The sequence below is a fragment of the Falco punctatus genome (assembly GCF_963210335.1).
Source record: "Falco punctatus genome assembly, chromosome: Z".
Classification (NCBI taxonomy): Eukaryota; Metazoa; Chordata; class Aves; order Falconiformes; family Falconidae; genus Falco; species Falco punctatus.
This window is the reverse complement of record NC_137586.1, coordinates 68841027-68867352: the sequence shown is the minus strand read 5'-3', so window position 1 is coordinate 68867352 and position 26326 is coordinate 68841027. Positions and strand designations below refer to the sequence as shown.

Genomic DNA, 26326 nt, shown 5'->3' with positions numbered 1-26326 from the left:
ACACACAAATGTTTCTTCCTGGCACAGTACTTATTTAAAGTACTAAGTAATAAAGAGCTGCAGCAAGAGACAAGTACAGAAATGAAAACACTGGTATATTTGTTTAGAGATGCCAGAGAAGCTCTTTGCCTCACAGTAAGATCAATGACTGCATCTAGATCTTAAATGATGATCAGGCATTTATTAACCGGTGATCAACATCGATTGAGGATGCAAGCAACTAGGATGGCTGTTGTTGGGAGTGAAGAAAACAAGATGAAGGGGCTGGGATGAACCAACACTGGCAAACTGTATTAGTGATACCTCACAGAAACTTCTGGAAAAAAAATGACTGACTCATGACTTCAAAAGCTATCAGCAGTCTCTGTGCCCCGGGCCAAATTCTGACATTAACTTCATCCAAAGCTTTGGACCTAGCTAAGGGATTTATGCAGGTAATCATACCCACAGACTACATACAAACATGGAAATTCTCTCTTGCTCTCTGCAATTCTTAACATGTTTACAAACTGACTTAATTCTATCACAACTAAGTATCGCGTTTAGCCAAACTTCCTTGTGCCCTATCTTTTGTGGCTGCCACATCCCATCATCCCATTTTAGCTGCCCCACTTGGGACAACAGAACACAACAGCGGCTGCTTGCTCATCAGTTTATTGTATACAGTAGCCTAGATCATGCAACACTATTCAGAAAAATAAGCTGGAAGAAGGAAGTGACGGATGCCAGTGTCAGAATCCAGCAGCATCCATCAGAAGAACAGTAACAGCCAACTCTTCAATAGCAAATAGCTGTTTCCGTGCACTTCTGCATGGAAGCCACAAGAGCATTCTTTTAACTTACTATAAACAATCCGAGTTAAATTGTTTATTGTTCTTACTGTTATCTAATAATGTACTTGGAATCCAGATTAGAAGTGGAAAACATACTTGTATGGAAGAGAAACTAGAGAACTTCAACAGAGCAACAAATGCCCTTAAAGATTTTACCGAATTCTTAGGTTATAGCTACCAATAGAAAGGTGGACTGAGAACATGCATACAGTTTTTGATGTCTTAGTGTTACAGATGACGTGTCTGCAGACATGCTTCCTGATAAACATATTTATTCAGTCCTTCCCAAACCAACTGTGTGTCAGTTTGACAGCATGCAGGTTTGTTTAACTTTGATTAAAATAATTAAAAATTACAAATTACTCACTCTTTTGTGCTGCCTGGCCAATCTTGCCTTAGTCTCCCCCAGTTCTTTCTGAATCTTCAGAACATGCTTATTCATCTTACGAATTGTGGAATGTAAGATCTCCCAGATATAAAGCCTAGGAAAGACACGAAGCTCAAAACACTACATTATACACTACTCCAAGATAGAAAACTAACTATTTTTTTTTTTTTTACAGGAAAAGGTATCTTGGGGGATTTAAAAATACTTTGTATTGTCTAAGACATCTAGTACAGTAAGAAAACACTTGGCATAAAGGAAAGCATACCTGTAATGTAAAAAAGCTTATCACTAACTTCTTTCCTATTTTTCGCAGTACACTTCCAAACCAGCATTGTATTTTATACACATACTGCAAGACTACCAACATCAAATTAACTTCTCAGAGCAAACACTTGTCCTGTTCACAGTAAGCAATGCATTAGTGGTGGTACAAGTTACGTAACTCAACCAAAGACCAGGACCACACTAAGCAAGCATCTATGTAACACACAGCCATGGACTTTTGTCTAGAAACAGTTCCAGTGTTGTTCTGCTTTGATAGGCTTGGAGACTACTTGTAAAATGACACGCTAGCAACAGTCTTGCACTGCCATGTAAACATTCATACCCCACCTCAGAAAAAAAATGTTCAAGTACGTATTTTGTAGAAGGAGAAAAAGCTTAATTGTACATTTTTCTGCTACTACTCAGCTTTCATACGTTAAGCTATGTACTGGCCACTTACAATAGTAATTTACAGACAAATTCTTGTTACCTAGTAAAATCATGTGCAAGCTCTGAAGAGAAGATCCAGTTTGCTACTGCAGCGCAGTCAACAATTTGTGTCCGAATCATCTTGTCCACAAGCACAGCAATCATCTGTATTTTGTGAAAGACATTGCACACACAACCTATGTAAAGTAGTCCAGCCACGGATGGCTTGATGCAACTCTACATCAGTGATACCACTGGGTAATTTCAAATACTTCAGAAAGCTGGGTAGACTAGTCTAGAACTGCTCAAAACAGGGGATCTACATCAATTACATAAAGCATTCTGATTTTGTTTAACAACCACTTCTACTTCTTGTGAAAGTGAGGTATCACTCTTGCCATATATACTTCCATACAAAAGCAAAAAATACAAGCATCATAGCTGGAAGTGAGGCCTCAGACACCCAAGTCCTAGTATGTGCCATCAAAGTACTCAAACCAGAGCATATATACCTATCAGATCACAACAATGAAGGAGCTAGTTAGCCTACTCTTCCTTGAACTGCAGGTCTTCCAACGTGACAGCAAGCTCTTCTCTACAGGACCTATTCATTTTTAGGACAGAGCCAGTGCTCTGTAGCCAACGGAAGTACTTGCTACAGGCACTACTGTGACTCAGGGAGGGAGGGTTGCAAGCAATCTAACAGGCAACTGCAGAGAGGAGTTACTGACTAAAGCAGTTGCAAGCTGTTCAGAAAAAAGGCTTATCTTAGTTACTCATGTGATTAAATGCCACAGTATCTAAGAACCACAACCTGCACTGTATTTATCCTTACAACCACCCATTGTCAAATAAGGAAGTGTAACAAAGCTCCTTTTAAGGAAGGAAAATGAAAATAACTGAATGAATCATACAGAAGACTCAGCACTCAACTTTCAAGTCCCAGGATAGCATCCTATGCTCTAATTTGCCTTTCTGTATTGCCAGGAAGAATTTCTGATTACTTAATCTGATCTTCCAAAAAACACAGCCCTAGGATTTTGAGAAAAAAAAAAATTAATCTCAACATTAAAATTTCCCTTTATGAAGTCACCACCACAACCTTGCTTATAGGTCCAGGGATTACTGGTTACTATTGCTAAATCACTACCTGCAGCATAGATGACTCATTAGCATTATATGGCTTGCAAATACTGCTGATAGTCTGAATAAATTCAGAGTACATTCCCATAGACGTGCGAGTAGGGTAAGCACCATGGAAACAGACTCTGGACAAGTGTCCTGCTGTCCAGGCACCATTTCTTCTGTGTGCCTGGGAGGTTGTAGGCTGAGGGAAAAAAAAAGCACTTTACTAGAAACAAAAGACTGAACTGCAATAAATGCACGAGGAAAATTTAAATTCCATGATCAAGTAGAACAGCAGCCTTTCCTAACTTCTGCATCTGACATTTTTAAAAGTGATCCTGATTTATTCATAAAAAACTAACTTGACTGTTCAGTCTGGGTTTGAAGCCTCCATCTCAGTTTGGTCATGCTGCAATACAAAGAAGGCACGGAAAGGAAGAGGATATTAGATTGTATAATTTCTTCTGATCCAGTTAAATGGCAGTAAGAAGTAGGTCAGACTGTAATCATCGTATTTTCAAGGTCAGTAAATTGGGTAAAAAGTTTAATAAATTTAAAAATCCTTCTTTTTTTATGTTTTCACTGTACTTAGAGGAGAGGTGATATCCTGCATAGGTATCTTCTAGGTGCTCAGTTTTTCCCCTAAGGAATGTACCACAGGTCCAGTAGCAGATGCAAGGATTACCCCTTGCTCTCAGGGTGGCATCACTTCTGAAAGTCTAGCCCATGCAGCTGTGAGGTACAGTCTACTTTCAAGCACAGTAAAGTGCAACAGAAACACACCAGTAAGGAACACATGAAATAATTGATGCAGGCAAATTCAGCTTGAGTTCCTTATTGATTTCTATTTATAGAAAAGTGACAGCTGAGGGAGAAAACAACTGCTGTGAAGAAACTGAACAGCTTAAGCAACTGAGGCATTTTTCTAGGTGTTTTAGGGTGTTACTTCCTCTGGCTCAAGAATTAACGTAATCATGGCACTGTCAAACTGATCTGTTCTGAACAGCCACTGGTTGCAGCTCTACTCACTCTGCCACACAAAAAGACTCCAATTTTTGGAGCTTTGTGGAATAACTGTATGGCTTTCACTAGCAATTAAAAAAGAAATCTCTAATAAACCCCATGTTTCCACATTTCTGCAAATGTGGCCTGCTTTTGATACGAGATCTAAATCTTATTTCAATTTACATATCTAGACTGTTTTCTGATTTTGAACAGAAACATGATTTTAGCAAAAGTTATTCTCTTGTACAACAAACAGCATAATATGAATGTGAGTCAGAATGGTAGCCTTTGCCCTCCCACAATGAGCTCTGAGGAAAAAGTGGCCTCACTGATGGTATATATTTTATGTCCAATATTCATTTTCGGCACTAGTAACAACAGTAAATACAATCTGGACTCTCCTTCAAGTAAGATAACAATAAATAAGTTTTTTAAAGGATATAAAGCCAACTGTAATATTTTATTATATATGACCTCTGTGAGTTGAAACTCACAAAGATACTTGACAATGCAACCTCTTACCTGTGGATGATTCTTCCAAACCTCATATACAACCCTCAGAACATGGAGTTTCCCCTCATCACTTTCAGCAAGTGTTTTGAAGACTTCATGAAACCTTTTAATAGATATAAGTACTCAGTGGAGGGGCTGGGATCAGGTCAAAAAAGCAGCAGATACAAGGCAAGTAGTTTTGATCAGCCAAAAGAAAGTTTTGTGACTATCTGCAGCAAGTCTTGAACAACTATTCCCTGGAAAAATATAACCATGCCGAGCTAGAATAGGCTACAAAGACACAGCAGCTCCTAAAAGCAACTTAAATCTTAGTGGTGAATCTGCTCCCTGAAGCTGGGCTACATTTCTCATACTCCTAAAAGCAGGAGGCACTTTCACGCTTCATATGCTTATTTATACACAGCTGAAGCAAAATTTGCAGGCTTTTGAGCCTTACACCTTTCTTGATACATGTTTCAGTAGCTTTAGACACTTATCCAATCTGCCTCCTTTTGAGGGAAATGCTGCTAAAAAGCCCCTATTTCAGCAGAGTTACGCTGACTATTCACAACCCAGCTTATTGTCATACAACTACAAAGCGTAAGAGACTTTTTGATCTCATGGCTGCAACTGTTGATGCGCAGCAGTGAAAATACCATGGCTCTAAGCATTCATATCACCTTGTCTCTTGTGATTGCAGGTTACCACCTACAGCATCTTAACATTGCCTCTATAAAGCTTCCAGGTGCGTGTTTTTGTAACAGCTTTATATACCTTCAAGGACAGACAGAAAAATGTCTCATTAAGATGCATGCGACTACCCCTTTATCTACCAAGACTACTTAAGAGTAACTCCAAACCACACTGGACTAAAAATCAGTTATTTTATCTCATTTTCCTAAAAAAGGTGCAGTAAATTCTTTAGAAGTTAAAGCATATCTTTAAGGGATATACTCTAGACATATCTGTTCTAGAGTCATATTCATACTACAAGATACTGTGCTGGGAGCTACCACATCATTCAAATGTAAGGAGAATCCTTATTCCTCACCATAATCACGAAATGATAATTCTAAAAAGGAGTAGTGTTCCATATCTGTCTCATGTTTGATTCACTTCATGTGGCTGTTATGTATACATTTCTGTTAATTCCATTCACACATCTAACCTAGGAGTTAACACTACTATTCCTTCAGTAAGCAGCACTATTAGTTCTCCTAATCATATTGCACTGTGAAGCACCTAAAACACTGCTGAAGTGCGCAGCCCAGTTCTTTAATCAAGCATTTCGTGACCAGAATTAAACAGTTCTGCAAGCCCCAAAATAATACACATATTACACTTACTTTGCCAGGGCACTGAAGGAGTGGCTGAAAGACTTTGCAGCTAGATGGAGCAGAGTCTGAACAAAGACTTCTATTTTCAGAGGGCTGAAGGTAAATCCTTCATCTGCAAGTTAAAAATTGAAACTCTTAACTACTTTCAAGGCAGGCACATAAGCTACTCACAGATCTGTAGAGATAACTTAAGGTTTTAACTCATTTCACAAACTTTCACCGACAAGGTTTTTGCAAGGCTGAGCAGGGAACTAGTAAAGACTCCTCAGATCTTGTGCAGATCTTCAGGCTCCCATTTTGCCATGGATAAAATGCACAGAAAGAATTCCAGGTCAGCGAAGAAGCTATCAGAGACACGGACACTCTACCAACACATAACAGCACTGATGGACAGCAGCAGAGAAAGACACCAAATTAAGCTGAAGAGTTATGCATCAAGCTGAAGGCCTGGCAGACCATAACAAAGTGAGTGGATGAGGAGAGGGGAAGGTAAGGATGATCAGGATGCAGAAGTTTGCTATTTTGACATGTGAGAAGGGTCCAGCAAGCATGCATAGCAAATATGGGTACTAGGGGTGAATGGTGACAAGTCCCCCTCCTGTAGCTGCAGCTACTTGCAGCTGAAGACAGGCAGGAGGGAAAGGCTCATTAGTGGGTGATGTCTAAAGCAAACTGGGAAACACGACAGTGGATCCCAAGGCAGAAAAAACAGATTGTTGCTGCTCTCTACTTGCATAACAGAACACTTGCAAATATTACAGAAATATTGAAGCTGTCGCCATTGTAAAGATCACTTCCTAATTCTCTGTCTTGCACTCCTCCTCTCTCCCCAAAACACACAGGCTTTAGGAATCAATGCTGTCTGTGGCTGCAAAGCTAAAAAGAACACGAGCAGAGTCCCATCATGAGTTTGTATCTATAGAAGACTACAGCCAGCAGGCTGGCTATCTCGTCTATCATGGGACAGCACCAAGAAGACAGAAGCTCTCAGGGCACAAGCACTGAAGCTCAGGGGTGAGGATAACAGCATGAACTGCTCTCTGTGGCTGAAGGCAAAGTAGTGCTAAATTCTTTCATGCTACCTCCATCAATAAACACATGAAAGCACACTTCAAGCACCAGGCTACCTCTTGTACTTGCAGAGGGAGGCTGGCAAGAGGTTTACAAAACCTCCTAACAATAGTACATTGTTTCCATTTACTGATAAGCTGAAATCAACTTACAGTTGAACAAGAAGGAAAATATTTTGAATAACAAGGAAAAACACACAGTTCTGTTTACTATCACATTCATAGCTCCACAGGACGGCAGTTCAGTCTACACACTACAGAAATTACAATCTGCTGAAGCCTAACAGCATGTATCTTACCATCATCATCATCCTGGTTTGGATTAGGCACATCTTTTAAAATGCTGAAGATTTCTTCATTACTGGCCTTATTTTTAATTGCAATTGTTAAACACAGTGCCGCAGTATATCCAGGAAGAGACCCTAAACAAAAGCAAAGAGGTCAAAAATATGTGGAAGGCAAGTGAGCATTTTTAACATCAGTGGGACTCTCAGAGAAACAAGTACACTTCCCAGCTAGACCCAAAACTAGCTGCTTTCAATATCATTGTCCACTTCACTATAAAACTGCTCAAAAGATTACCTACCCTTCACATAATTCAAAACTCCGAGTAGAAACTTTAGAGCTCATGTCAGGTAATCACCCTCCTGTCTAAAGCTTGACTTCAGCTTCTACCAGTTTCTTAAAAATACAATACTTCCTTCTTTTTCCTCATTGTATATTTGATGAGGACACTTTTATGCTTAGGATTGTCTTTTTACCAAGTAATAAAAGGAATAATAAGGTGTATCTCTACCTCAACCTTTACATCATCTGCTGCCTTCTGTATGCTTCACTAACCAAGTTCACTAGTAAAATCTTCTACTGTTTCATGAAGTTCAAGAAACAAACTCATATTATCACTTCACATGCTGACTTACGCATAGTATTGTGCCCAAACAGGGGAAATTGATTACTTTTTTCAATTTTAGACTTCCGGCAAAAAATACTATACAAGAGTAACTTCAAGTATCTGGATTTTCTTTTCTTCATAAAGTAACAGAGAGGCTTATATTACAGAGATCCAGGCTTAATATATATTAATTGCTCACATGAAGCCTATTTACCCATATGAAAATCATGCATATTTTTTTCAGCTGTATTCTTCATGAAGTCAACTGATACTACAGTCAATTTAGTGCACTTCCTTGCTCTGAAACACTATCTTCTTCAACTTGACCCCTCAGTAACTCTAATACTTACTATTACTTTCATCTCCGTATTTGTAAATGCACACTGGATTAGCAGGACAGAGGACAGAAAAACTTGCAGGAACAATGTCTATTATTCGTTGATGATAGGAGAGTCTGGAAATAACAAGTTTCACAGCAGCAGAATTAAAACGGGAATAACACCAGGGCTAATTCTAAAGCGATTGCTTTACAATGGCCTTCCTGTATTAAACTTTCATATAACAAAAATCAGGATGTTTATACAACAGAATGGTAGTTTCTGATGGATAGTAAGAGCTAAGTAAACCGAACTTACTGGCAGATGCTTTCTATTTGAACTCTGTGATGCTGGAGTTTCATCCTCATACAATTAATTTAGTTTGTGAAAAGATTTAGAGGCTGCCTGGTAGGATGCATTAGGCAAAAGCCTAAGATGTGCTGCGGAAAACTAGTAAGATGTTGGTATTCAATGAAGAAAAAAAAATATTAAACTGTATGTCTTCATTTTACTTTCCAGCTTATTTCACTCCTACAGAGGCTTAATTTTGCTACCAGTTTTCAGTGAAATGGAAGAGTGCCACTGAAAAAATTGCTTTTGTTTTACAGTACAACACATTCACACTTCCTATATTGAATTAACCCCAAAATGGATGAATTTTCATGTAGGACGCTGCATAACACCAGCTTTTTGAACATTTCGCTCTTTCTCTTTCCTATATCCCTCTATTTCAACTAAGTTCAGCCCTGATTGTGTACTCTTGTTGTTGGGTTTCAGGGGTTTGTTTGTTTGTTTGTTTTAAGGTCAATGAACACCAGAGACATCTAGAAGGATCAAGATTATAGCTTCTCAGGTTTTAGGATAACTAATGATCAGTTCCCTCCATTTCTGTGAACGCTGAATACTTCCCAGGAATATTACCTAAACTTCATCTCTCTCCATGTCTATGGTGAAGCATGTCTTTTTGTAACTATAGGTATGCATATCTGGGACGGACAGCTCACTACCATCTGCTTCACCTGTTTCATCCTCTCTCTGGTGTCCTAAGCACTCTACAGGAGGTAAACCAGATTAAAATCATACAGACTTGTCTCTTAAATGAAACTGAATTGTAAGAACAGACAAGCCTAAGGCAAGAGTCAAGTTCAAAACAAATGTGCCAGTATCCAGAAGCAAAGGTCAAACTTTGCTTTGAATGCAACTATCAAAAGATCTTACTTACCGCATGCACTTTTCCAAAACCTCTCTCACAAATTTGGGTTTGGGCTTTTCAAGGTCCTGAGTAAGACAATCTGACCTATCATAGGACAGAATACGATAGCTTTTAGCAAAAGAATTTGTGCTTTAGTCCCCTTTTGGTCTAATAGGTACAAAGCAATCATGGTGTCAGGACAACTGGAGTGCCTGACAGTTTTACAGTAGGCAATTTTAAGACAATGAGGTAAGTTTATCACTATTTCCTTACTGGCCATTACAATTCTTGGAATCTCATCTCCATGTGATGTATTTTCAAGTAGCTTCCCTTCCCCAATAGATTAAAAATAATCTGTGCTTACAGTTAGCTGGCTTTCCTTTTCCTTAGGAAAGGAACCTTGTGTGACTTCATAGTCTGTTCCTCCCTCACAGGAATTTTTGAACTTCTGGCTGATTTTGAACACATTTCAGACAAAGAAAAGTCTCAATTACAGTCACTTGCATGATTTTTGAAAAAACAGCAGCTTGTGAGAGACCCGCACTGAGGCACTGACATCAACAAACATCCAGGCAAAGAAAAAATCAGCTCTTTGAAGACTGTTGCTGCCTGGTCAGTCAACGTGGATGCATACTAGGATAGCCAGCAAGCACTTAATTCCACATGAGGACAACACAAGGAACTTAAGTAAAGCCACAAAAACACGTCACAGGAAGGGTTGCACCCCTGCCCACAAGGACACTTGGGCAGATCTGCTACAGAAAGCATGAACAGTAGCAGGCTATGGAGTTACTCTGGAGGGGACTTAACCCCAAGGTGATCTCTCTTGCTACATAGGTGCCTGGAATGGAGAGCTCAGGGGAACCTGTGTTTAGACATTGACAGAGTCCCAGAGAGCTCCCGCTAGACATGCAAGTTCAAGATTTGGCATGGTAAGAATGGATGGCACAGCCAGCTCTGATGGAACTTCAGGTGCTAGGATCTGGCAGGAGCGAAACAGATCATAAGGTCTCACAGATAAAGGTTATAATAAAAGGTTTAGCGTAGGACAGAAAGCAAGATTACAGAATGAATACAGGATAGAGTCAGGGCAAACCATTAGAAAGAAATGAACTAGGAAGTAATTTTGGAGAATTTGCTAGCAACTGACTGTGGGTGCAGGACAAACTGAAGAAATCTCACTTCTACTTCCCCCTGTTTAGGAACGCTTACACTGGCTTAAGATTTATCACAAAGTTCACCATGGACAATACAGTGACAACAGAGATTATCTTGATAATCTCCCACTGAGTGGTGGTGAACAGATTAAGAAGTATCTCTGAAGAGATGGAGGAAAGCAATTAACAGGGCCACTAGGCTGTGACACTTCCTGGTTAAGTCTGAAATGTTAAGGTCTTTTAAGGTCTTAGCAGTATCAGGTTCAAATCAAAAGGGAAGAAACTTACCAATCTTCCCAGCTCCAACGGAATTGAAAGTTGCTCAAGTGGTGAGAAAACCAGTTAATAAATCTTTATTAAAAGAAAAAGAAAGCTCCATTAAATATCAGAAGTCCACGAAAACTTGCAGCTGCAATTTTCTTATAAATGCATTCTCCTTTTCAAAGGCAAGCCTAAACTGTAAAGCTACTACCACATTAAACAGGCACTTATGTTGACAGACAAGTAAGACTGAGTTCAGAGAGTCAGAAAGAAGCTTTTATGGACAAAAAAGACAGCCTGTCACGTTGTGTTGTTTCATACAAAGAGATGACCTATTAAACTAACTTAAAATGTAAGCTTACTGTGAATACGGAACTTCCACATTTTTGCTAAGTAATTAGCAGCTCTCCCACAAAACGAAGACTTCACTCAAAGGACAAAATCGGTACCATTCTCCTCCTTTGGGTGGCACCATTAACTCCACTTCCAAGTCACCTCCCAGACCACTATGGAGCAGGCATACCTTAACTGTCCTCTACAGACAGCTAGACTTGTGACCTCCAGGGAAGTCTTTCTGGGAAGCAGACGCCATTAGTTAGTCCTCCACCTTCTCTTTACATTGCCCAAAGCCAGAGCCCAGAACACACCTTGAATAGCACCAAGGAGTTCTAAAAGATTTCTGAGTACACTTTCCTGTACATTGGATATGGAGGAATATTTTCCATTGTCTCCAAAACACATTTACCTGTCCACACATGTTGTATTCATTGTGTCCAAACGCATGTAGAGCATTTCTGTGGCTTGTGCAAGCTGAAAGTTTCTTATTAAGGTTTACTGAAAAGCACTAGGTAAGTCAGATGTGACTCCTTTCAGTTTTTTAATAGAGTATCATCAACATTTTGTACTGAAAGCTCCCTGGGTCTATTCCAACATCAGGTAAATCACAGTAAATTCATCACAGAAAAAATTAAGCATATTGTGAGTTCCACCCTCTAATACCAGTCTGGGTTTCTTCCAGGATTGCAATGAGACTGTTGGCTTATTCCACATAAAACCTGAATTCTTACCATGCAACAAGCAAAACTGCACTGATGTGAACAGACAACAACCTTCTCACAGAGTACTTCTGTAATCTCACCAGCCTAGCTTCATGGCTGCTGTTGATGCTAATCCACAAACAATCTTTGATCATCACTGGAGGCTTAAGAAACTGCACCTGCACTGACTTTACCCAACAAGGTCTTTAACCTTCTTACAGTGTCCCTATTAACATTACAAACTTTCTGGATGGATGTCCACCCAATTCTAGAAACAGACTTTGTTCTAGTCACTGACATCATGTGATCCGCAAACAGTGAGTGGTATCATGAAGTAGAATGAAAATTTAGATATGAAATTACCAGCAGATTGACATCTGTCAACCCTTCTCCATTCTCAGTCTTCAGCTTGATCTAAAATGATCTCAAATGACAGCAAATTAGGGACAATGTAATAGCCAGAATTAGCTGGGAGTCATACCTCCTTCCTCAGCATTCAGCCACCCTGTCTGAGCAGACAGATGATTATTGACCTTTTGAATGCTCCTAGTGGGAACACTGACCAGGAACTCAGGCAAGTTCCTTTAAATCTTCTGCTGCACTTCCTACTAAGAAAAAACAGGAGCACTCACACCATTGTTGCAATAAAAGATCAAATCTGTCACTTCCTATCCTTCTTAGCCTTTAGTGTGTCCACAGTCCAGACCTGAACAGGCTGCAGTGACAAACACGAGCATTGTATTGTATCCCCTCACCAAGACAGCACTTCTTGGGAAGGTCAGAGGAAGTACCAGAACATTGTCCAGAAAGCTGAAGTCTTGCTCACTTGGCAAATCTAGACCTGTGCCAAGTGAGCTGTGTTACTCTTTCGTGATCACGTTACAGGCAGTTTCATGCAGCTGCCGTAAAATATTAGTACTGCCAGTATTTATTGCTATCCCATCATGTACAGAAAAAACAAACTAAAGACTGCATTTTAAAAACGCTCTCCAGCAGCGCAGAAAGGATACAACTTGTGGTAAAGAGCCAGGCTGAAGTTTGCACAGTTCAATCAGTAGTGTTGTGTACATGACTTCAATGTGTGGTGGAGATGGAAGCTGAAACAATTCTGCAAATATCACCTGTAAGAGAGGAAGGCAAAGAATCAGAGGACAGTCCGACATGGCCTGCAAAACCCTCAGCTTTGCAGTAGGGGCCATCAAACTTGAACAGTTACATATCCCAAAAGCCCGTATTGTTCTGAAATGCATATTTCAAGGAAAAAACAAGAGGAACTTTCAAAGGTAGTGGTAACCCTACACTGTACTAACACAGTCCACTCTGAACTGCCCCTAGCATTCCATACTAACAAAACACCGGCATTATACAGTTATTGTATCTAACAAAACCACCATATAACTGTAGAAATGGGCATAGTTACAATATGACCTACTGCAGTGCTACCACATGATCTCAGAAAAGCAGAAATCATCTGATCCTGTTACATAATAAATATAAATATTAAACATATTAAACGAAGCATCAGCATTTAGTATGAAGACTATTTGCATTACAATTACATCTGTACCTTTTCCGTCGTGTCCTCCTTTCTCCTATACAGAAAGTTAAGTAAAGAAAGCCACAACTTTCAACTGAAAATTACAATTAGCATTTCATTCAACAGAAGTATATCCTCAGTACCCCTTGGCAGAGGATCCTTCTAAGAAAACCAAAATCAATCCTGTGGTCAGCATTCATGCTTTTATTTTCAGGTTTGCCTACAGAAACAGCATGTCAATCTTTGAGGGCTATGAAAAGATATCACTGTAAAACATTCACCTCTGCACTTGTTTTATTTTGCATGCCATTCTCAGATTTAAATTACATCAAAGGAATCAGGAATCTGATTCATTATGGTTGGTTAATTTCCTCCTTAACTTCTCAATAAACACAGAAGAACTGAAGCTTAAATTAGTAAGCTTCAGAAAAATCTTCTTACTAGCGTAAGAAATCAACATTCATTTATGGACTCCACAAACAGCACACGAAAACATGTTGACTAGAACTTGTTATTCTAAGGAAGGATTTGAAAGCATGAAGAGACTACAAGGAGCTGGAGAACCTTTCTGTGACAGTATAATTTCAACGTACTGTTTAGACAAATACTGCAAAAAGGTAGGAGGGCCTCTGTTAGGTAGAAAACTGCTCCTTTTCTCAAGATAGGAAATAACTGGATGATGAGGCATAACCTGTTTGAGATGCTGCATAAAACTATCTGTCGTATTCATGGCATGTTCATTATCAAATGTTCACATTAAGTGTTTCAAATTGGCATACCATACTTTGCAAAACCAACAAGGCCACAAGAAAGATCAGGACACTGATGATCTGAATGTCCAAACTCTCTCAAGCATTAAGTGGTACCAAAACCTGTAGAAGCACAATAGGGCATAGCAGTCCAACAAGCCAACAACAATGCCCAGACATTCTCTGTTTGCAGCTACCAGAAATACCCATGTACATGTGTAAGCAGCTACTGAGAGAAAGGTGCCACGTTTCAGTGTTTCACAGACATTCCAAACAGCATGGAGCATTTTGTGCTCAGCTCGACAAAGTACGATGTGGAGCCTCAGGGACCTCAAAAGTAGGCATACTTGGGAAGGTACTGACAACTGCCTTCAGGCTACATTTACTTCTGCCTGTTACATTCTGAACCTTAAATAACACTTCCTTTTATTTGTTGGAACGCATTACCTTACACTTTTATGACTTACTGAAAAAGTCAGTGAAATTTCACAGATTAAACTGTTAAACTGTTATGTCATCAACTTGATTGTTAACAGAGACCACCTTACAAGGGAGCAGTAGCAAGCAGAATGAACAGCAGCTTGAAAAAAAGCACACTAAGCCTTAAAAACTCTGGAGCTTCATTAAACAGTCATAGACAAGTACTAAAGTCAATATTCTAAAATAGCTCAAAATTGCAAGAACATGTAAATTACAGTAATAGTAAAAGAATTTGTATGCCAATCTTGCATTTCTCTGCAGTAATTTAATCTATGCAAGCCCTTGCTATTTTCACATCCTACAAGTTTCTGAACAAAAGAATTTCCAGAGCCTTTAAGTGTCAGGAATTTTTTTTTATTTTGACAGGAATTGCAGTAACAATTTGTTAGCATTAGTGTAGAGCTAAGCATAAAGCACATAGCTATACAGCCATATGCAGCGCCCTCAGGATACTGAGGGTAAAGAGCACTGAAGCTACTTCAATGTTAAGGAGGAAAATTGTTAATTTTAAGATTCCTCTGTTCCAAATTCAGAGTACAAAAGAACAAGCTGACCAAAAGTAATGCAACTTTACAGCATTCAGAATATTTGCCATTTTGGTGCCATGAGGAATTCTCAATCCCACTTTTATTAAGATAAATCTACATAAGATTATTTCCTGTAATAATTTGCCCTGAAATTCCTACTTACAGGTACTTCTTCATAAAGCCTTTATATGACATTATCACTGGTATCTCTGCATGCCTCTCAACTGTTGATGGAAATTATGAAGTTTATACAGCTCTGCATCTTGAAAACAGACCCTCTGAAGGAGGCAGCAAAAGAAAACCTATGCTGCTTTTCTGATACACATTACAGTTATTTAAAATTCTCTAATATGGAGGAAACACACTGCTATTTCACTGCAAGTTCTTTCCAGGGCTAGCGGAACAAAATCATTTAAAAGATCCAAACAAAATCTTGTAGAACAGCTGAGCCTGACTGGAGTCAAAAGCCCCCTGCATAAGACAGGGTCACCTACAGCAGGTGGCTCAGAGCTGTGTCCTGCCAGGTTTTGCTCTTCTCCAACAAGAGAAGTGCCACAACTTCTCTGGGCAAACTCCTCCAGTGTTTAATCACTTCTGCAGTAAAAAAAGATTTTTTTTCTCATGCTTAAATGGACTTTCTTGCACTTCAATTTGCGCCCATTTCCTCTTGTATTTTAATTCATTTTTTTTAAAAAAAACAAAACACTAAAAGTGACTCAAATGTAGCCATCTCAGACTGCATGATACATTAGAAGCATGATACAAAACCCTCAAAGTTTGAGAAATGCCACAACCTGGATCACTTGTGCACTAAGACATTTTGGTACCTGGCCAACGCTTCCATGCACCAAGTTAAAATGACAACAAAAAGCACAAAAATAACACTCAACTGAATATAATCCACTCATTTAAAAGCCATTGGTTGAAGTCAACAAGGTTCTGGTTGACTCCAAAATGAAACTAATTTAATGGACCTATCATGAAACTAACTGGGAAATAACAGAGGTACAAAAGAGGTTATCTATAAAATCCATACCTCTACTATGTGGTAGTTCAAGGGGATCTTGTTATTTCCTGGATAGCTCAACAGCTGTGCAGCACTGCAAAACCATAGATACATTTAGTACAAAACATAATACAGCAAAGGCAATATAAAGGTCAAATAACAAAGTTACAGCAAATGCTTAATTCTGGGCAAGAGTCCACACAAAAGCAGCACAAACAAATCAACAATCCTTCCAAAGACTGCCTCTCAATCCACAGAACACTTAAAACAGAAACAGAACAAGGACACACCAAGTGACGTAGCTATGTAGTTACATCACTTGATGTACTTTTTTGCTACACAAAATAGTTTTGCAGAAAGTCATGGTGATCTGTAATTCTGGCATGCATATATGAAAGGCAAAAACCCACAACCCCCAACAACAGAAGTTCAGAATGACTTGCAAGCACAATTGAAGCTAATGGGTTATATAGAAAACTCTCAGGCTTCAAATGTTTCATCTTTTAATCAGCTCACTGTCACCTATCACATTACAAAGCAAACAACTGCTACTTCCTTGATTTTACTTCTACCTCTCTGCTAAACCTTCTATCCCCCAGCAGTCTTTTACTTTCCTCTGAGAATTACCAGAGACTATCCCAGTAACTGCAACAACCCTGAATTTCTAGTTTCTGCTGAACCAAACAGCTGCAACCAAAAACCTTTATCACATGCCATCACCAAAAACATTGTTTCTGCCCATTTTTTGCATACTATACAAAGTCTGGTGGTTTACATTTGGAAGCATGACACAGCTAATTATGTATGGTAAACCATCTCCGTTATCAATTACCTACATCAGATACCACTCAGGCAGAAATTAAGAAAAGTGCCTTGACTGCTTCTTGGCACAGCTGAACTCAAACTAATGCAATCTGCTGGTCCCTCTGCAAAGTGACCTCAATTATCAATGCCACGTAATCCCAAAGAGAAGAAGGCAAGGAGGAATAGGAAGCATAAGTGTGATCATTTAATACCAGTCAGCTGCAGATGAACAAGCTCAAGGCTCACTGTGCCCCAACAAATCAGCTGCTTCAAAATTCCTGGAAGCATAACACACCCACCATCTCCAGCGCTCCCATGAAGAATAAGGTGTGTCTGCATAGTTTTTGCAGCATATCCTGTATTATCAAGGAATTTCCTTCCCAAGGAGCCACTGTACTCTTGGTTCATACAGACTATCCATTATCTGATATTACAGACCCACAGTATTCCAGGCAATGTTTTAATATAGTTAAATGTAGTAAATCAAGTTTCATCAAATAGTCTAGGAAACGTCTAATCCTGAGCTCTTGTCTAACCAGTCCAGGACTCTGCATATCCCCAACGGCCTCGAAACCATGACAGCATATAAAAAGTGCCAGGGCCCCATACTGCTAAGCTCTTCCTACCAAGTCTTTCTCTCTTTCCAGTGGGATTTGATGATGCAGTGAAGATTCTCTTCTATTACAAATCGTTCAACAGAGTGGCTGCCAGGCATGACCGGGCCCTGGTAAACAAAGAATTAAGACTCATGAGAAATCACTACTAATGCAGTGGTACTATAGGTAGCAAGCCATCCTACATACATTTACAGGTGGAAAAACCAGACCAGCTTCCACATAAACACAGTGTGGTCTCAGCTGTCCTGTAAGCTTCAGGGCTGAGAAGCTGGTGTGACACAGTTCCACACAAACCAAACACAAACAAATAAAGATGTTTAAAACGAGTACTAGGACTCAGAACAAAAAGAAATGGAAACAAAATCAAAGAACACTATTATAAGTTCATGGAGCATCTGCTTCTTCCTCTGTCCTGTGGAGCCATCAAGCAGGCTACCACCATGCAGCCTGAAAAAAAATAATAAATCATAGCTGAGTTGGAATATTACAAAGAAAGAAAGCCAGGAATGTCCAGGATAGAGTGGAAAGAATACAGAGTCCTGGTTTTGTTCTTTGCAAAAAACCAGGGACAATAAATGAAGGTAAAAGGCAGCAGACTTAAAGCAAAAGGAGGTACAAAAGCACTTGGGGAGAGCAGTATATGTTATTTTCCTATTCCTATACTTTTGTTTATACATCTGCTGTTGACCAACGCTGGAGACATAGATGCTGTTGAGATAGATGGATCCTTCACCCACCTCAATTATGCACTCCTTTGTTCCACAATAAGCATCCACACCTTCTAACAGATAATTAAGTAAGAGTCTTTAAACTTTACAATAAACACCTAGCCTGGAAAAAATCCCAAGTCACCAACTTCATGGAAGGAAAGTCAAATTCTGTGAATGCAGTTTTACTAGAGACATTAGACAATGAAAGCATCACAACATCTCGCTCCCTAAATTCTGCTCCTCACAGGTTTGGTTTGTGTAGTAACTTAGTCACTTAGGTCATTCCCACAGAAGTGTCAAAGCAGAACCGCTTGTGGTTTTCAAACAACTCACTATCCTGGGAAAGAGGATATCAATCACATTTTGACTAACATTGCCCCAGGAACCTAACTGTGAGATCTACTCACTCACCCCCTGACCCCCGCCCAGCGATCACATACCTCAGGGTCATCTGTATAGTCAAACATCCTAAAAATAACCCTTGGCATCGGGTACACTGAATCTTCCGTGTGAGGTGGAGGAGTGAATGGAGGCAGATTGTGTTGCAGCGCTTCACAAAGAATGCTATCAAAAGCCAAGTAGGGCCTCAGAATGTGTCGTTCTTGCCAACGGTCTTTTTTCAACTTCTGAATCTGAGACCAAAGGCAGTCTAAATACTGAAGGAAAAAAGTGAGAAACATCAGATGCACTGAATCTCGTAAGAAAGCTGGCAGCTCCCTGAACTATCAAATTTATTTCTTAAATTCTGTATTCCATTCAGAAAAAAACCCAGTTTCTTAAACTGCTGATACAGTAAATTTAAGAACCCTAAATGACAGAGCTGCTCCTAATCCCACACAACATTGTGTCAGTAAAATTTGACCACAGGCAGGTTTTTCAACACAACAGACAGACCAGGAGTCCGAGCATGACTGTCATCCTTTGAATCTGTCAGCGAAACTACAGCCGTGAAAATTACTTCAGTCACTGCTCATTGGTGGTTTTAAAACAGACATAGTATCAACATTAAAATTGGAAAGTTATTCTGTAGGACTGCTATGCTGTTCCCAATCAAAACTATCGGCTACTGCATACTTAAACCATATACAATACTGTCAAATATTAAACACCTTTGCCATGCTTTTCAACACAATTGTGAGTCCCAGCATTCTCCTAGAGATGGCACAGACACCTGTGCAACTGGCAGTAGCCTTGCTTTGTTTAACCACTCTCTTCCTAAAAGCAGGCCGAGAACTCTGGAGGCCATTTGCCTTACTGAACACAAGTCTCTCAAGGTGTAACTGTCTTTACATGCAAGTGTTTTGCATTCACTGAAATTATCACACTACAAAATGGGAACAAAACTGGTAACAGCTAGCACCTGAAGTGAACAGTCATGTCTGCAGTATTCTGGGCAAGATGGTCTCAAACACACTCTGCCAATCTCTCCTAAATAAGGAAATTCAGATATTGGGCAGGCAGAATACTCGCACTGACCAATCAATCATAATCAGCCAGCCTCTCTCTCCAAATTACGATTTACAATACAATTAAGACTGATTTAATCAGAACAGTGAACAAAATTGAGTGCACCGTGTTCCAAAACTTCCGAGAAGACCAATTTAGATCTTACTTTCCAGCTAAGTTTGTCCTCAAACTTAGAGGAAAAAAACCACCAAGAATATCCAAAAAGGCAAATTCCACCCAAAAGTAGCCAGATGCCACCTCTCCCTCCCAGTATTTTTAGCTTAATTGTGAAAGGTAGCATGGTTAACTGCTGCATACAGTTTCTACATATTTGTTCAGCACTCCCCAGAGCTGAGAAAGCAAAGCCACTACAAAGCTTTCTTTATTGCAGAAGGAAGACATTAAGGGTTAAGTAAGGAAATACATTCTGCTTTTCATAAAGGTCCTTTTAACATGAAGCCCTGTACCTGCAATCCCAAAAGAAATACTACAATTTACAACCATTCCTCACTTATAATATCTCCTCAGGGAACTGTCAGCAAACAAAACACTTTCCTACTCATCCCTTAAAACGTTGTATTTAGGCTTAAGACTTAGAAGAGAATTCCTCAGTAAAACTTGGTTAGAATTGATGACAAACAGGAGAAAATTCAAATACTTTTAGAGGTGCCTTTTAATTTCACGATAAAAAGACTATCCTAGTAATAAAAATTGTTTTTCAAGCTTTCTGAAAGAATGCAATGTGAAGGCACTCACCTCTTCTTGTGGATGTGGTTTATCAGCAGTCCAAACTTGTAGCATGGGTACATGAATCTTCTGGCGGCGTCTGTTTACACAGGAAAGAAAACCTGACCTTTAAAAGACTAATTTAGGGCAGGAATTTTTTTTCTTATTGTGAGCGTACTACTATTTGATCTCTTCAGCTGATGAGGTCTACAGTATATAAAAACCAGGTTTGTGATTACTTAAAATATCTCTATTCCTATATTCTATATAACAAAAATGTTAACTTGAAGCACCTAGACAGAAAGCAGTCACACTGCAGAGCACTAACGCAACAACCTATCAGTATTCACAGCACACTTGTAACTGCAGCTGCTCCAGAATGAGCAGAACAAGCCCTTCAACATACCCTACAACTAGAAAAGATAATAAAACTTTTCAAATTCAAAAATCTCTCCACCTGCTCTATTTTCAGTGGGATTTTTTCACCCACAGAATGGTTCAGAGCTAAGATTTTACAGTACTTTTAAGCGAGCAATAATCAAAGCTATTAATCCATACTTGAATAGATGCTGGTAAGAGTATTTTTAATGGGTTACAACTTACTTCAAGTAACTTTCTGTCTGAGACAAGAGACGATCCATTTCAGCATCCTTTTTTTCATATAACTCTTTTCCAACCCAAGGCAAAGATGACAGAAATGCAAACATATACCAGTCACATCGTACCTATAGGAAAGAATTATACTGAAATCTAGTATACTAAGTAAGCTCCAAAAGATTTGGTACACATACCCTGTTTTAATTTAAATTAAAGTGTTAGCAAAACTATTATTTTGGGAGGATGTAGAGACCAGCAGTTAAAGACAGGATTGGCAAGCCATGAAAAAAAAAAAATTCTTGCTTGACACGTATCATTTTTAACTTGAACCGTGACAAATAGACTTAAAAAATGGTATCACTTTGACAGTCCTTCTAGAGATTATTGACATAGCAGAATGAGCTGGGCCCTATGCACTTGCCAAAGCAAAGTAAAATGAAGTCACTTCAGCCCTCTCACTATAAAGGGCCATACCTTCTTACTGAATGCATGTATTTTCTGATTGCCACAGGCTCCTTTTACTCAAACTAACGAAACTGCACACAGTACATTTGGTTTGTTCTCTTAGTCTAGAAGTCCCCTATTCTAAGCATAAGTACAGAAGCAATGGTACAGAAAAATTGTGAAAACAGTACTAGAGGAGCCTATGGATCTTTTGCTTACTTGGGGTACATCTTCCTCCTGTGTCACACTCACAAAGTTCTCAAACATAGCCACCATCGAAGGTGCAGCTATTACATGACAATTCACAAGATCAGACAGAAAACGAACCTAAAAAAAGAAATAAAAATGTTTTAAATTAATACATTTTAAACTGAGTGCACAAGAATGAATAAACATTACTTAAAGTGGCTAAAAGAACCCATCAATAAAAGTACAATATTCATTCAATACTACGAAGGCAGAAAAACTGCACACTGTACAGATCCACCTTTCAACCCTGGAAAACAGGTACCATAAGCACTGCCTAATATATCATTCTTTATAATGTCTGTAGTCTGTTCACTGCCATAACATTGCATGTGTGATACTTATTACGGAAAGGTGGGAAACACCAGTATGCATTCAAGGACACGCATATCAATAATACAGAAAAAAAACCCTTGTGCTTCTATCTACTCTAAATGGTACCACATCACTAAAGTTACAGAAGTTGAAGGAAAAAAGCTTCCAAAAAGCTGAAGATAGATTCGTTGCTTCGTGAGTCCAGATGACAAACAGCAGTGCTGAATCTGTATGCCATTATACACGATTAATTTCTGTAATTATTTATTAATAAATACAGATAGTTAGAGCCATGTAAAAACTGCTGGCATTTCCAGGTTTCAGAAATGATGGCATGCTAGGAATAGAATGGAATTATTTGCCTGGGAAGAAAAAAATTTCCACAGCTGGAACATATCCTTGATTGGCTGCACTCTAGTAAGAAATCCAGACTGACAGAAATGGGAATTTAAGTAATAAACATCTAGGGCAGAGGAGTGTGCCGCTTCTTTTTTTCCTTTTCCCTCTCTTTTGATCTGCCTTCAGACTTAAACAAGGCCCTAGAAGGACCCAAGCTCCCAGCATCATCACAATCTTAACAGACAGTACAGGCTAAAATTCTAGCAATTAAGATCTCACATATTTGCACTAAGTTCAGTACTCACAAGAGCAACTGCAACAGAGGAAAGTACCAAACTCTTATCTTCCAGATATTCGTTGCTCTGAATAGTCTTTGAAAAGCTTTTGACAAAGCTAAGGAAAGACTTCCACTGCCACTCCCTTAGCTGTTACTCATACAAGTCATTTCTATATGAGCACGACCAGAGAAACTGAAGCTGAAGCCAAGGGACAGAACACTAGAAAAAGTTCTAACAAGGATTTTATTAGCAAAACTGTCCCACTGTTGAAAGCAGTCTCTTGACAAAATACAACAACATACCAGAATCTTAAATCTTCACCAGTGGGCTTCAAAAGAAGCTGGTGAGCTTGGCACTGGGCTTCCAAATCAGACACCGCTGAAGTCCTACTAATTTTTTTGCAGACAAAATCTGTAAAGTGGCACGAGCTGAGCAAATTGTTTCAAAGACAGAGAGCATGTAAAACCACCTGCCTGACCTTCATCCCTCATTAGCAGAATGAAAACACAAGCCTGATAAAAGCCATCAAAAATAGCTTTTAAGAACCAGACTGTTAGTTTTCTTTTTAGTTTTTGTTTTTTGTTGTTTTTTTTTTTAATGGGAGCCACAAAAACGATCATACACCTCTGAACACAACAAAATTTCACTTATCATTTACATTTGACTGTAGGACAGGTTAGGGGGAGCACCTGCGTTTACTGCAAATTTGTCATTGGGAAAAATATACATCTGGAAGTCAATTTTGCAACTCTGATATAATTTCTCTCCCATGAGGAAGGAAATACTTCCACATAACGTGCATTTTCTCTTGGTATATTTACAGCGCACTGCACATTGATGCCAAAACCGACTGAAATACACACTGAAAGGCCCAGCTCTTTTGGAAAAATAAGGTGAAAGAAGGAGGAGAGAAAGAGATATAAATGTAAACCAACCAAACAAATGAAAAACCACTTACTAAATGCACAGCTTCCTTATACATATTGACTTTCAGACACTCTTTAAGCTGACGAATCATGGCTTCTACAAACTCCCCACCAAAATTGTAGTTCCTGGCATTCAGCAACCCAACTAGTGTTGTGTAAACAGTAAGCTTTTCTGGTAACAGACGTGCACTGACACAGAAAAAGAAACACTGTGTTAGTTGTTTAGTCATCATGTGGCAACTGCATAGCATCTTAGAATCTGCTTATTTTAAGTTACGCTTGTCCCAAGAGTAAATATGAAAAAAGTGCTAGCATGACCTTACAGTTCTATCCCACAGTTAATATTTCAGACAGTCTTTTTTTTTTTTTTCCCTCTACAGTCACTTAGGAAGGCAGGTGCCACTTTCAAGTACATTTAAGCTATTTGCTTTTTATTTATATCTAATTGCTGAGTGTTCCAGAGGGTTGGCCAAATAACGTTAAGGGATAGAATTTATGCAAGGATGTAAGAAGTTGTTTTAAGTTTGTAATTTAAAAATAATTTTAATACACAGCATCAGCAAGCTTACACAAGAGATGTACACATTTTATACTATTAATTTTGATTCCAAGTTTCTCAAGTCAAAGTAACGGATTTTAAGCACAGCATACAGAAGGCCAGGTCCTACTGTAAAGAATTAGTTTTCCTCAACCATTTTAGTATGCATGTAAGCTAACCCTATACTTTAAGAAGTGTCTTACTGCTATAGAAAAAGATGTACTATTTGCCTTATGTTAATAAACATTACTACAAAGTAGTTACCTACAAAACCAGAGCATAGGCTAGGGCTGGAACATGATCTCTCTTCACCATACCCCTCCTTCGTATTTCTCTTACCTACTATTGTAGACCCTGTATAACCCCTCCCTCCAACACTGCTCAGTGACCAGTGACACAGGGCACCTCTGCTCCTGCACTCTGCTAAGGAGAGGAAGGACAGCTGTCAGCAGCCACCAGAGAGCCTGCTTTTAGCTCTTTGTCTTCCCAGCTCCCCTCCTCTAGCAAATGGGCTTAGGAAAACACGAGCACCTCATTGCCAGAGAAGAGGAACAGGCAACAAAAAACCCAGCACAGCTCATAAGACTAAGTAAGTGTTAGGAGCTCTGGTGCTCCTAAGCATTTAATTGGGAAACAGGATATTACACAGCATCACTGTGTTCTCATTGCTACTGAAAAGCAGCTCCAAGGTTTCTTCTATCTGCTTGGAGCCTTTGTGCACTTTTCAAGTCGAAGTAACCTAAAGAGTTATTTTCCTTGAATTATACCTAGTAACACAGCAAGCTTATTCCTCTATTTCTTTTGTTTGTGGTAAACTAAACTCTGTGCTATAACAGCACTCAGGAACTGAAGCCATTCTTGGCATTTAAACTGCCTTAAGCACTTAAAACTTATGCACACAAGAACACCTCCCAGATGCCCAGACCTCCTGCATACATACACAGTACATAGTATTCTTAGTATCTTGCTTTTGTAATTTGGCAGATCAGCTTCCAAAACACCAGCTAGGCCCTCCAAGTTGCTCTCCAAAGACGAATTACTCTAAAAAAAAAACAACCAAACAACAAAATAACAAAATAAAAGTTTAATCGTCAACAAGGAATATCAATCAGCCCCCAACTCTCAAGTGGCAGAGAAGAAAGTCAGGCAAGAGCATTCTTTTATGTCACCTCCTTTTTCAAAGCAATAATTCAATACCATTAGCAGTAAAGAACTACTCTCACTGGCCTGAGAGAAGGAGTAGCTACTCCTCAGAAGAGCTGCACCCGATCACCAACCTCCCCTGCAAAGAACTCTAGTATTCCCCTGGGATGCAAGGCTTAACGCTGCCTCAGGGTAACCCTGGTAATTTGACTAAGCCTTGATTAACAATGCAACATGAAATGAAACACATTCACAACTTGTTTTTTAGAGCAGCACATTTTTTGTGCCATATCCTTTTTGTGTCCATTTCTATTTTTGCGCCAATAACAAAGTTAACTCCCTTACATCCTTGGCTGACTAGAACTAACAACACCTGTTCTCACAAAGTTATAATCTGCTCGATGGCTGTTTATCACTGCCTGGAAGACATAACACTACTATCCAAGTCCTTGCTCGTTTTACCACGTGATTTTGCAAAGGTTGAAAACTTTGCAACTATCTCATAAAACAAATCTTTTCTTTTTGGGTGGCGACTACAGACAAACCGCTAACCCACAACACAGAGCAAGGGGAAAAGAAGACCCCAAGAAACCACTCTGACCTTCTCGAGCAGCCGCCCGGCCCCGGCCCCAGCCGGGAGGCAGCCCACCTACCTTCTCTCCCACCCTGCAGATGAGCGACTCGAGCCTCTCCTCGATCTCCGACGGCTCAGAAGTCCTCCGTCTCTTGTGGGGCTGCCCTGCTTCAACACACCGAGCACACCGTTACCATCGGGGAGCCCCCGCCCCAGCCGCCCTGCATCCCACCCAAACCCCCCTCCCGCGGCCGACGGCCCGGCCCAGCCCAGCCCGCACCGGCCCCGTGACTTCGGGGGGCGCGGGTAGGGGCGGGTGGGAAGCAGCCGGCACGAGGGCTGCTGCGACGCTCACCATCGCTGTCGTCACTGTGCCGCCGTCGCGACATGGCGAGAAGCAGAGAAGGGAGCGACGAGCCGTAACGCCTCACGCGGACCAGAGACAAGCGCGCTCCTCCGCCCGCCCGCTTCCAGCCCCGCCGCACCTCTGCTTCCGGGGCAGGGGCGGGGCGCGCCGCCTCTCCG

The 26326-nt window shown here is 39.8% G+C and overlaps 1 protein-coding gene across 4 annotated transcripts in view; it reads right to left on the bottom strand.

Moving 5' to 3' along the window:
* The window catches only part of NCBP1 (nuclear cap binding protein subunit 1), a 31555-nt gene extending 5248 nt beyond the window's left edge, over positions 1-26307 (bottom strand). For 2 of the 4 annotated variants that reach the window (XM_080372977.1, XM_080372979.1), the window contains exons 1-20: positions 26157-26307; positions 25881-25969; positions 25025-25125; positions 23579-23735; positions 21662-21769; positions 21005-21126; positions 20432-20501; positions 18670-18885; positions 17529-17626; positions 16129-16192; positions 12810-12920; positions 11508-11572; positions 10790-10852; positions 9375-9449; positions 8186-8289; positions 7243-7365; positions 5883-5985; positions 4567-4660; positions 1976-2079; positions 1201-1315 (exon numbers count right to left, since the gene is read on the bottom strand). In XM_080372977.1, the coding sequence (XP_080229103.1) occupies positions 1201-1315; positions 1976-2079; positions 4567-4660; positions 5883-5985; positions 7243-7365; positions 8186-8289; positions 9375-9449; positions 10790-10852; positions 11508-11572; positions 12810-12920; positions 16129-16192; positions 17529-17626; positions 18670-18885; positions 20432-20501; positions 21005-21126; positions 21662-21769; positions 23579-23735; positions 25025-25125; positions 25881-25969; positions 26157-26190 (2016 nt within the window). In that variant the 5' untranslated portion in view covers positions 26191-26307. The remainder of the gene's footprint in view (positions 1-1200; positions 1316-1975; positions 2080-4566; positions 4661-5882; positions 5986-7242; positions 7366-8185; positions 8290-9374; positions 9450-10789; positions 10853-11507; positions 11573-12809; positions 12921-16128; positions 16193-17528; positions 17627-18669; positions 18886-20431; positions 20502-21004; positions 21127-21661; positions 21770-23578; positions 23736-25024; positions 25126-25880; positions 25970-26156) is intronic. The other 2 variants (XM_080372978.1, XM_080372980.1) reach the window with 1 other exon arrangement.
* Between the last annotated feature and the right edge of the window lie 19 nt (positions 26308-26326).